Below are 12,660 nucleotides of genomic sequence, written 5' to 3' on the forward strand. Positions count from 1 at the left end.
ATCTAGGAGCCTGTTGTGATTTTTATTTTGCTATATTCAGAAAAAGTTATAGAACTAAAATATTGTTTTCAATGTGACATATATACTATATATTGACACTTCTACTGGCCGGCAAGTTTTAGACCAGGGGCGAGCAGCTCAGCAGCCTATTAGAAATATTTTAAAGGAAAACAAATGCATGTGGCCCAGTGGCCCAGCCCACGGTAGCCCACAATGGACCGGCCTGGAGGGGTAGAAGTCCCCTGCTCCTCAACCCATCCACCCACTGGATGGCGGTCTAAGTTGACCAGCATTGAGCACTGTGTTTCCTGATTTGGCTTCAATAGTGTACAGTGTTAGTAGTAAATTCTGGTTGCATTAACCATAGGAAATATAAATAAATATCAATTCAAATGCAAAACACAATTTAAATATAAACATCTGTTTTCCTTTTTAAAAAATGAAATAAGATTCTTCTTTCCTGCCCCAGTCAAAATCAAATAGGTAAAATCACGATTTCCGGCCTCTGTCCCACTGTACAGCCCAGGGACATGCTTCCCCTGCTGGTAGGAATGTTGTGGGAAGGGAGGTATCTAACGGACAACCTAGCGCTTTGGGGGCGGCGTGGCCACTCCCCCTTTGTAATGTGGCCACGCCCCCTGTCCATGGACAGACATGTTGGGAGGTATGTTTACAAATGAAACTTTATATAATACAGCGGCCACACTAGTGAATTAAGTACTATTAATCGGAGCTGTGAATCCGCAATCAGCCAATCAGATGTGGCTAGCTGGTGGTTGTCTACTCTATGGGAAACCTCAGTTTAGTGTCTCCCTCCCTTGTAGTAAATTGTGGGGTTTCTATTCCCATTCCCATTTCTACCTGATAATCACCAGTGATCGGCTTTTTGCAGCGGGAGAGATCCAGATACATTCAAAGTGTTCAAAACAACGCGGACCAGCAGCTTCTATCCGCTAATAGCAGGTGTCTAATTGGACAACAATGTCACCCTTCCCAAACAACCAATGACAATCTCCCACCCCAAACATCCAAATTCACCCTCCTACCCCAAACAGCCAATGTCACCCTCCTACCCCAAACAATCAATGTCTCCCTCCTACCCCAAACAACAAATGTCACCCTACTACTCCAAACAACCAATGTCACCCTCCCACCCCAAACATCCAATGTCACCCTCCCACTGCAAACAAACAATGACAATCTCCCAACTCAAAAAAACAATGTCACCCTCCCACCCCAAACAGCCAGTGTTACCCTCCCACCCCCAACAGCCAATATCACTCACCTACCCCAAACAACCAATGTCACCCTCCCACCCCAAACAACCAAAGTGTTCAAAACAACGCGGACCAGCAGCTTCTATCCGGTAATAGCAGGTGTCTAATTGGACAACAATGTCACCCTTCCCAAACAACCAATGACAATCTCCCACCCCAAACATCCAAATTCACCCTCCTACCCCAAACAGCCAATGTCACCCTCTTACCCCAAACAATCAATGTCTCCCTCCTACCCCAAACAACAAATGTCACCCTACTACTCCAAACAACCAATGTCACCCTCCCACCCCAAACATCCAATGTCACCCTCCCACTGCAAACAACCAATGTCACCCTCCCACCCCAAACAACCAAAGTGTTCAAAACAAAGAGGACCAGCAGCTTCTATCCGGTAATAGCAGGTGCCCCATTGGACAACAATGTCACCCTTCCCAAACAACCAATGACAATCTCCCACCCCAAACTACCAATGTCACCCTCCTACCCCAAACAATCAATGTCACTCTCCTACCCCAAACAGCCAATGTCACCCTCCCAACCCAAACAATCAATGTCACCCTCCTACCCCAAGTAATCAATGTCACCCTCCTACCCCAAACAGCCAATGTCACCCTCCCAACCCAAACAACCTATGACAATCTCCCACCACAAACAACCAATGTCACCCTCCCACCACAAACAATCAATGTACACCTGTCTCCACAACTGATATCTTGGCATTTCCCTGGGTACACACGTATGTAAATTGGATACACACGGTATCGATGCCCTCAGTGCAGTGTGCGGTTTTACATTTTGGTTTAATATTTAGGGTTTCTGTCAAATTCCCACGCAAAGCCCTAGATACTGAAAATACAGATTTTTACCCAAAATTTCAAGTAGGTATTTCGAAGTATAAAAACTTTAAAGCCACATTCTCTAGATTTCATTGTTTCAATATATATATATTAGTTTTGTAGATAATAAAACAGTTTTGGATTGTCTTTTAGTCTTTGGATAATTTTCATGTGACTATTGTGTACATTAGCTATGTTGCGTACCTCCTAACTGTGCAATACTAGCAGGACTTTCATGTTTCGTGGACCCTGAAAGGGGTTTAGGCTTTCTGGAATTTGGGTTTCATGAAGTGAATTTACATTGGTAAGGAATGTTTTTCAAAGTATCTTGTAACCCAAACTAAGGCGCACCTTAAAAAGACTCTTAATTTGCATCTGCATTTCGTTACTGGCATGTTAACGACCCTTGAAGTGCAAATGTTCACAAGTATTATATACGCAAAAAATACTGGTCCAAAATGTGCGCATGAGCAGTGCAAAAAAAAGAAGTTGTGATGTACAACTGCACTTGTGTTGAACTCTAACTCACCTACTTAGTGAATAAGGTCTTCATCTGGTGTATATCAAAATCTTGTGAATAGGCCTGACCTTACTATCAAGATTTTGTTTTTACAAACCTCTGGAAGTCCAAGGGTTAAATGAGAGTGGAGAAGGTGCATTTACAGGGTTGGGACCTACTTTATGGGAGGGTAGACTGTCAATAGAACTGGGTTTATCCACCACTTCTAAAGTCCCTGAGATGAGATTAGATGTGTTTTGAATTCTCTAATTGCAGATCTGTAGGAAAGAGCATTTTTAGTGCACTTAGGCCAAACACAGGTAATATAAATTACAGGGATGGGGAGAAGAACCTTCTAGGTGTATTTGAACTTTGGGCCATCTGCTGGAGAAGAGGTCTAGACAAGGGAAGAGAGTATGGTGAGGACTAATGCAATGGAGAAGAGAGGGTGTAAGTCTGCTGTCAACCCTCATCTGAGGACTATGTTGGTGCATAATACATTTCATATTTCCTTTCCTCAGCAAGCCAACTGGAGGGAAATTGTGAACAAGAAGCTAAAGTTTCCTGTGTCTCTTATCAATGCCATCCATGATGGAAACCTCATCCAGGTGCAACAGCTTCTCCAGGTCAGCGATGGGATCCTGCGACAGCTGGATGATAGCGAGGACCGATCGTGGCGAGAGGCTCTCAATCTTGCCATCCGCACAGGAAATGAGGAGATCATGAAGACCCTTTTGCATTGTGTGAAGTTTGACTTCAGACAGATCCATGAAGCCCTCTTGGTGGCTGTGGACACTAACCAACCACATGTGGTTAAAATGTTGTTAGATCGATTGGACCAAGAGAAAGGGATCAAGATGGACATCAAGTCATTCTCATTGGCTTTCTTTGACAACTCTATTGATAATTCTCGCTTTGCTCCTGGGGTGACCCCACTCACGTTGGCTTGTGAGAAGGACCTCTATGAGATTGTGGAGATGCTGATGAAGAAAGGTCATGTAATCACAACACCGCACAAGATTTCCTGTGCATGTCTGGAGTGCAGCAATGGGCGCAAGTATGATCTCCTGAAGTTCTCTCTGTCTCGTATCAACACGTACAAAGGAATTGCCAGCCGGGCTTACCTTTCTATCGCCAGTGAAGACGCCATGCTGAGAGCTTTCAAGCTGAGTCGGGAACTCAAGCGCCTTTCAAGAAAGGAGCCAGAATTTAAGGTTTGTTTCAGATAGAGTAAAGAGCTATAAAGCTAATGTGACGATGTAGTTGGTATTTATACACAGGTAATATTAAGACCTCCTTGTAGTAGGAAGTGTTGGAGTCCTACAAGCATTTACTAACATTATATTACCCTTTAAAATATAGGTTATTCTATTACATATTGTGTTGTTTGAAGTATTACAAAACTCTCAATATATTTGATTTTTAAATCATGAAATTTAGTTTTTTCTTTCCATTCCGAGGGCAATTAACTGTTCAATATCCTCAATATTCCTAATGTCATGTGTATTGATGTCCTTTGCAGCCATATATTGTATACATACATGTCAGGGACAGCCAGCTCTTGCAACTCCCTGATTTAATATCTTATCAATACTAATCAGTCACACAATATATCACCTCTGTTTTGTCAGAAAACCCCTCCCGACCACCTTTACCTGTCACAAACTTCCCTCTGCGCACTCATGACTTGGAAGCTTACTTCCCATACACTTCGGTTCTGCCACCATCTACGTATAAGACCCGTAGAGCACCTATGACTTATTATCCAATTGTGCACATTCTGTGCTCTGGTAGCTAAAATTGTTAACCCTTCACACACTGGTATCTAAAGGGATAACACAGCCAAGCAATCTATCTCTTCTAAACAGGCATTGAATTCGTTTAGAGCAACAAGGACAGCACTTATTATCTTTTAGATTTAATACACAAATTGTACAATGCTTACACGTTATAAAAGCAATTAATAAACATTGATATGACATAACATAAGCAAAACATGTAAAATAAAGGGATAAACTTCAGAGTATAACTTACAGACAAGTGGTATAATCTGCACCAAGGGAAATTAACTTGAAGGATGGACAGCTTATCAATGATGATTGATTTCCTAAAAGACTGACAATTTCTTGTAACTGGTCTCCGCTTTTTAAAGACACTTTTACACCTTTCCCCACCTCCAGGGGGGTTGCGGTCTGTGACACTGTTTACAACCATAATTTGAATGTTCCCTGTTTTAAACCTAATTATAAATTTTAACATAACTTTTCTGGGGAGTGTCACACCAACCCAATTTTATTATTAATAGATCCACTACAAATTTACCAATTTATCGATACCAAACATACCTAGGTCCAATGTATTAGTTGAGCTTATGCTCGTTTCCTCATGTTCTCTGCCTGACTGACAGGTTAATTTGATTTAGGGGCTGCCCTTTATCATGCTATTTATGAAAATGGGGTTGATCACTAATTATATTGATTTTAAGTTAAATTTTGGAAACTGAATTATATTTGTCTATATAATATACAGCAAGCCATCATCCTTGTGTAAGACCACAAGCCGTGAACAGCTCCCTAAAGTCTCTCTAGGTGCCAGAAATCACTCCATATAGTTCACCCCATGAGGTCTTTGAAGCTGTTCACTTCCCTAAAGATTCTAACTGTTATCTAGTAACACAGGAGTGTGCAGAGCCACAGAATAAACACAGGCCATTTGAGAGCAGGGCTCTGCTTTGAAGTCACTTGTGTTTAACTTGCAGAGAAAAACAAATTATAAATGGCTACAATTGATACACAATATTTACATTGCCATTATAATTAGGCCTTATTCCCCACAATCAGGGTCGGACTGGGACTAAAAATCAGCCCTGGCATTTAAAAGTACACAGGCCCACCTCAGTTCCAGCAGGAAAGAAATTATGTGCCACCGCGCATCATCGGTGCCGAAAAGGGCGTGACCACATTGTGTTGTGTGTGTGGCCAACATGGGGCATTGATAGACACATTATAATAAACATTACATTTATCACGCCCTCCCAGCCACATCACGCCATCCCCCAGGCACATTATGACTCCCCAGCCCACTGTACTTATCTATGCTTCTGGTGCTGCTGACATCCATCAGGGTGGGGAACTTCCTGTAGAGTGAGTAGGGAAGCTCTTAGTCTCAAAAGATTAATAAATCTCATGAGACTTAGAGCTCCTCGGCTTGCTCTGCAGGCTGTGTCCTGTCCGGGACTGGGAGCAACTATCAGATTTTTCCTGCTGACCAAAACTGGATTAATGTTTGGGGGGCCCTAGGCACTTAAGAGGGGGGCACCTATGATGTAGTATGGTTATTAGACACATTTTCGACAAATACACAGGCAATACTGTGCGCACTACTGCTAGATGCATGCAGTTCTGCCTTCACAAGCTGTATAATGTGAAGCAGGACATATCTCCCAACTGCAGACCAAATCCTGACTAAGTGGGACAGTCACCCACCAAATTCAGGACAGTTGGCAAACTGATCTGGTCTCTCCTACCTGTCTTGTCACTTTCACCAGTTGTGGTTGCTGCTGTCTTTAGATCAATTGCTGCTTGTCCTGGAATGTTGGAGGCCCTATTTGGAAAAAAAATGAGTACATGAAATTTAGAAAACTCCAACCAGCCTTGGTGTTAAATCAATATAGCACCCACTTTTAAAATTAGGCCTCCCTCCAGCCCAAACATTAAAATAATAGTATTCACATTTGATAAATACATCTATTTCCCTCCAGCTAGCCTCCACTCACATACTATAGTCATACACTGGCCCCCATACACATACTATAGTCTTACACTGGCCCCCACACACATACTATAGTCATACACTGGCCCCCACATACATACTATAGCCTTACACTAGCCTCCACACACATACTATAGTCTTACACTGGCCCCCACACACATACTATAGTCTTACGCTGGCCCCCACACATACACACACTATAGTCATACACTGGCTCACACACACATACTATATTTACACTGTCACACACAAATGTTGATAAAAGGGACCCGGGTGTGTTATTTGTATAACACAAACACACCAGCAGCTGCTTTGTACTGCCATGATCAAGCACTTCTACAATCACAACACAGGGCTTCCCTTCAACTCACAGGAAAAACTGAGAATCGACATTTCCTGACTATATTGAGAATATTAGATCTAGCAAGAGGGCCCTTTTTTCCCTTTATTTTAGTGAATGTTTAAATGTATTTTTACTGCTCCACAGCATAATTTATATAAACTCAGTACTTTACACAAAACACCTATTGGAGAGTAGAGCAAGTATAGATATTATAAATACAATAGGCATTAGGTCCTGTCCTGAAAATATTACAGCCTAAACTAAAATATAATGCAAACAGACCCTTACCCATATATGACCTCACCATTCACAAACTTATCTTACAGGAATACACAGAATACTTGCCATTCAAAGTAGTGCAAAAATGTTACAATTAACTGTCTCACGCACACACACACACACACACACACACACACACACACACACACACACACTATATTCATACCATCTCACACACACATAATATATTTACACTGTCACACACATACACACTTTATTCATACCTTGTCACACAAAATACTCCCCTCCTCCCCCCTTACCTTGTTCGATCCAAGGTGCGCTCTGCAGCCTCTCTTCACACATGGGTCTGCACCTATCACATGGTGCACGTCCCATGTGACTCTGATCGCCGGAGACCCATTCATAGGGGAGGGAGGGGGGGACGCTCGCCCACCAGGAAGTCAGTGTAGGGCCGGCCTCATTACTTGGCGTATAGACTGTCATTATTTTAGAAGAGGAAAGAAAGAAAGTTATGTTGTAGGTGCACTGACACTTCCTGATGATCTTGTTAGATTATAAATGTAAGATATAACTTTTATTAAATATTGGTTAAAATTGAGCAAAATATAGGTTAAAATGAATAAAAATACTCGCTATCTGTTTATATAATCTCTATTAATATTAGGACTTATGCTGGTAGGAATTATAGTAGCGCTGTGGTAATTGTTTTAACAGGTATACCTATTGCTCATAGCCACATCTAGCTAACATTCCCCTAGTATTAAATTAGGCTATAGTGTTGCCAATCAATGCCAAATTAAGTAATTCATAGGTATGATCTATTAGCCTTTAAGGTAATAAGTTACTAGGTAATACGGGGAGTGGATTGCTAACTACCTAAAGAATACCACCGAACTGACTCTGGGTATATCGGGGTATTATAGCAGCTGCCAGTATGAGAGATATCAGGTAGACAGACAGCGAGGATGCCGACGCGCGTTTCGCTAAGGTCTGCTTTGTCCAAGGCAAATGCCAGGTTCCAGCATGACAGTCTGTACGCTGAGTAATGGCATTTGCCAGAACTGCCAGGTGGCCAGTCCGATTTGTTAATCCTTATAACTGTAATTCTGCTATGTTCATTACAATACATAATCCATGGCCTGCTTTACCAGGTGCAAAAACTGCGATATACTAATGACTGCAGCATCTTAAATGGTATAAATATTCCTACTTACCTGCCCCTGCTACAGAACTTAGAGCTCAGATTTTTGAACATAAAATAGCTTTAATTCGTTCTGGGAAAATGAACCGTTGTCTATAAAATAACAAACACCTTGCACCCATTTCACTTCTTGGTCGCTCTTTAACCACTGGGCAGTGAGAAAGTAATGAACCTGGAGAAAACCGAACATAAACTGAGAGAACATACAAGCTTCATGTAAATAGTGCCCATGCTGGGATCAGACCCATGGCCCCAGCACTGTGGGCAGAAATACTAATTCATAGAGTCTTACTTTTCTTCATATTGTGACGGTAATTCTACACAAAACATTACTGTTCGCCCCCATATCCTGTCCCCCTGTGATTCCTGCAGCCGGAGTACCTGAGTCTGGAAGACTTGTGTCAGGAGTTCGCGGTGGAGCTGCTGGGAATGTGCCGCAATCAGAGCGAAGTCACCGCGGTGCTGAACGACTGCGGAGATGACAGCGACGAGGAAGAGATGGACAATCAGGCATTTGAGGAAGGGATCCCTAATCTGGCCAGACTGCGGTTCGCTGTCCATCATAACCAAAAGCGGGTAAGACGCTACATTATTCTATAGTATGTATAAAACCATACCTAGGATTGGCTCTAAGTTGTTATTGGCCCTTCTGGGAAATGACTAGGACTAGACCCACAATACGGCGGGGATCATTGCCACAGATGCTGGTGGCGGCATTTTGGTTTTGTGATCAACCACTTTTAAATTTTTGGGTTTTGTTAAATATTTGTCCCGAACTGGGTCCCTTCTCCCACAGTGCAACCAACCTCTTGTGATGCCATGCACCCACTTTTGTGTAAATGCCCCATTTTCACTTGTAGCACATGGACTAGTGCAGTAAGATGTTGGCTTAATAAGGGGATGCAAATATTTAACCGTCTGTTAGGTGGATTTGGCGCGGCTTTTCTGTTACATGCAGATTAGCGCACGAATGTGCCCTGTTTTTCGTACAAGATATTATTATTGGACGGGATTGTTTAATTGAGTTGGGGGTGGAGGGGGTGAATTTAACGTTTCCAGGTAGTCACACAGCGCTTTCCTCACCACTAAAGGACTTAAATTCTCCAGCTGATCGCAGGCATTGGTACCCTCTGACCTGTGCGATCGATGGGATTCATTGTGCAACATCCGGCTGCATGTTTGTGGGAAAGCTCGTAGCTCAGCTCTTTTTAAACAATGTAATATAAACCTTAAAATACACAAAAGTGCCCATGTAATAAAGACTTACCAATGTCCCCTTATCCTCACGATTCATTTAGGCTATAAATGAGGCTAGGGGCAGTAGTTTAGGAGAAATACTGAAAAATTTAAATGAATAAATGGATCGGTCCTAAAGGGGCCTTAGCATGGACATTGATGTGACATCTTTATGGTTTCCACCATCCCTATTTTTTTTGGAGTATCCGCCAACCTATACATGTAGGAGCAAATTGATTTTACAGCAGTGTTTCCGAAGTGCTGGGACCTAAATTTTGCGCAATTAAAAAATAGTACAGACCCCTGTATTTTGCAGCCCGTAAATGACTCTTATTGTTCTTTTTAAACATTCCTCAGATAGCTCTGTGCTGCTCTTTAGCCTGCAGTGGTTTCTGCATTGACCGGAATGACTAAATATATAGACATTGAGATATTTGGTGGTGATTTGGGTGTGAGGTGTCTAACATTCTTATTTGTTTCACTCTGCAAGTTTGTGGCACATCCCATCTGCCAGCAAGTTCTGTCCTCTATTTGGAGCGGGAAGTTGTCGGGCTGGAGGGGCAGTAATACCATCTGGAAGCTGTTCATTGCATGCGCCATCTTCTTCACCATGCCACTTCTGTGCCTCATCTACTGGCTGGCTCCCAAGTCAAAGGTAAGGGGTAATCTATATATTGTATATCTACAGCATGCAGAGATCAGGGTTATATATACTGTGTGTGTGTTGTGAGTGTGTGTGTGTGTGTGTGGATCCCATCCCCTCTCACCTCCTTCGCTCCCTCTCCCCCACTGTCTGCTCCCGCTTTGTTCACCTCTTCAATCTGTCCCTCTCCATTGGCATCTTCCCATCATCCTTTAAACATGCTATTTCCTCACCCATTCTTAAAAAACCCAATCTTGACCTAACCTCACTCTCTAACTACCACCCCATTTCTCTTCTCCCCTTTGCCTCCAAAATACTTGAGTGGCTTATTTACAACCGTCTCAGCAGCTACCTCTCCAACAACTCCCTCCTTGATCCTCTCCAATCTGGCTTCCGCCCCTTTCACTCCACAGAAACTACATTGACCAAAGTCACCAACATCTTCTCTCGGCAAAATCCAGGGGCCATTTCTCCCTAATTACCCTCCTGGACCATTCTGCGGCCTTTGACCCTCTTCTACACCACACCCTTCACACCATTGGCCTTTCGAACACTGTGCTTTCGTGGTTCACATACTACCTCGCCAACTGCTCCTTCTCAGTTTCTACCTCTGGCCCCCCTTCCATCCATCCTTCCTGTAGGTGTCCCACAAGGTTCTGTCATTGGCCATCTGTTCTTTTCCTTGCAGACCTTCCCCCTGGGTGAGCCTCCAGTAACACTTTTATGCCGACGATACTCAACTCCACCTCTCATCTCCTGATTCTCCCCTTCTGTCCTGTCTCGGGTGTTCAGTTGCCTCCCTACCATCTGCTCCTGAATGTCCTTACACTTTTTCAAACTTAACATGGCCAAATCTGAACTCATCATCTTCCCTACAGCAATCTTCTTCTTACTGGCCTCCCCGCCCCCATCTCATTCCTCTTCGATCTATACTTAAAGTTGCAGCTAGACTTATCTTCCTCTCTCGCTGCTCCACATCTGCTTCCCCTCTCTGCCAAGCTTTACACTGGCTCCCCTTTCCCTACAGAATCCTCTTCAAACTCCTCACCCTCACATACAAGGCCCTCTCCAACTCCACTGCTCCCTACATCTCCAACCTCATCTCCATACATACTCTCTCCTGCCCCCTCTTGGTCAGCCAATGACCGTCACCTTTCCTCTCCTCTGGTAACCACATCACACTCCCTTATCCAAGGTTTCTCCAATGCTGCGCCCTCACCACTGGAATGATCTCCCTCGTTCTATCAGACTATCCCCTAGCCTGTATAGTTTCAAATGGTCATTGAAATCCACCTGTTCATCAAAGCCTACCAGTTCTCCACTTAACCATTTTACCATGTAGTATACCTCACCCTCGTTCATCCTCGATCTTTTCCACACTTGCCCAGATCCCCATTCTAGATAATTGTGTGCTTCCAGCTTTTTGGCAACAGTTTGGGGACGTTTTTTTCAGTGCTTACTCTTAACACTGCATATCTGTGTGTATCTAGCAAAATGAAAACATTAGGTATTGATTTCATATTTTGATCAAAACACTTAAGCCTTCATCCCAACATCAAAGGGACAACATAGTAGGCAGTTTTTTCACTGACCTATATGCTTCAAACACAACTAAAATCAGATGCACTCACCTCCCAGGTATAGGGGTTTACATTTAACAAGGGCTGGCTTGTAAGCTACAACCAAAAAGCCTTAAATAGGCCTGATAGACAGCTACCAAGACAACACAAGGCAATCTCATATTATACATGGTACCAGCTGCTCGGAAATATAAATGCCTGAAATGTACACAAAACTAAAAGACAGTTGTTGTCGGCCAACATCAGTGCCCAAACTCACTAATGCTCATGTGGCTGAATGGATACGAATCCCCTCAGCTATGTCCCAAAATCCTTCCCAGGGGGGAACCAACTTCATATTAATGCCCATGTTTTTGGAATGTTATGTTCAGGTGTCCACATACTTTTGACCATGTAGTGTATATAGAAATTAGGGTAATATATAAAGTAAGCAGAAATTTGAATTATACTTTCCTTTTTTACAGCAAAGATATCTAATAAAAAGCAGAATTTTATTAAATTCTACCGAGTTCTAACATGTCAATAGCACCAGTGGACCATGATCTGATTTTTAACATGTTGAAAATGAAGGACATATTTGATGACATTTTGGGTCTGATTTTGAACTGATGTTAGTCCTCTGGGAGGCGCAAGTCAACCACGCCCCCTTGCAATTTTTACTTAAACGTATCAGTGAGCATCCCATTGGCCTAGTGCAAGTTACCTAACTGATGATGATGACGAAGATGACTGCCGCATTTTTGTGCCAGACATATCTATACCATAGACTTAAAGTCACACGTATCTTAAGATATATGCAACTCAAAATAAATCCTCAGAAATGTAAGTGCACAGATGTACAGTTGTGTTTGTATTAATATCATCCACCAGATTGTTGTTGGTGTTGCATAGTGCCACGGTATTTGGGTCAGTATTGCATATTAGCTAATGGACTGGGGTCTGTATCGTACAGCAGCCACCAGATTGGGGTAAACACTGTATAGTAGCCACCGGACACTTCCAGGTGGATGGACCATGTATAACTCCCTGAC

At 42.8% G+C, this 12,660-nt stretch overlaps 1 protein-coding gene across 1 annotated transcript in view; it reads left to right on the forward strand.

The window, feature by feature from the left end:
- Positions 1-423: 423 nt before the first annotated feature.
- Positions 424-12,660, forward strand: part of LOC142140641 (short transient receptor potential channel 2-like) — a 30,839-nt gene continuing 18,602 nt past the window's right edge. Inside the window, exons 1-3 of the mRNA XM_075198370.1 lie at positions 424-3,829; positions 8,543-8,746; positions 9,897-10,061. Of these exons, the coding sequence (XP_075054471.1) occupies positions 3,032-3,829; positions 8,543-8,746; positions 9,897-10,061 (1,167 nt within the window). The 5' untranslated portion in view covers positions 424-3,031. The remainder of the gene's footprint in view (positions 3,830-8,542; positions 8,747-9,896; positions 10,062-12,660) is intronic.

This window comes from Mixophyes fleayi, chromosome 2, assembly GCF_038048845.1.
Source record: "Mixophyes fleayi isolate aMixFle1 chromosome 2, aMixFle1.hap1, whole genome shotgun sequence".
Classification (NCBI taxonomy): domain Eukaryota; kingdom Metazoa; phylum Chordata; class Amphibia; order Anura; family Limnodynastidae; genus Mixophyes; species Mixophyes fleayi.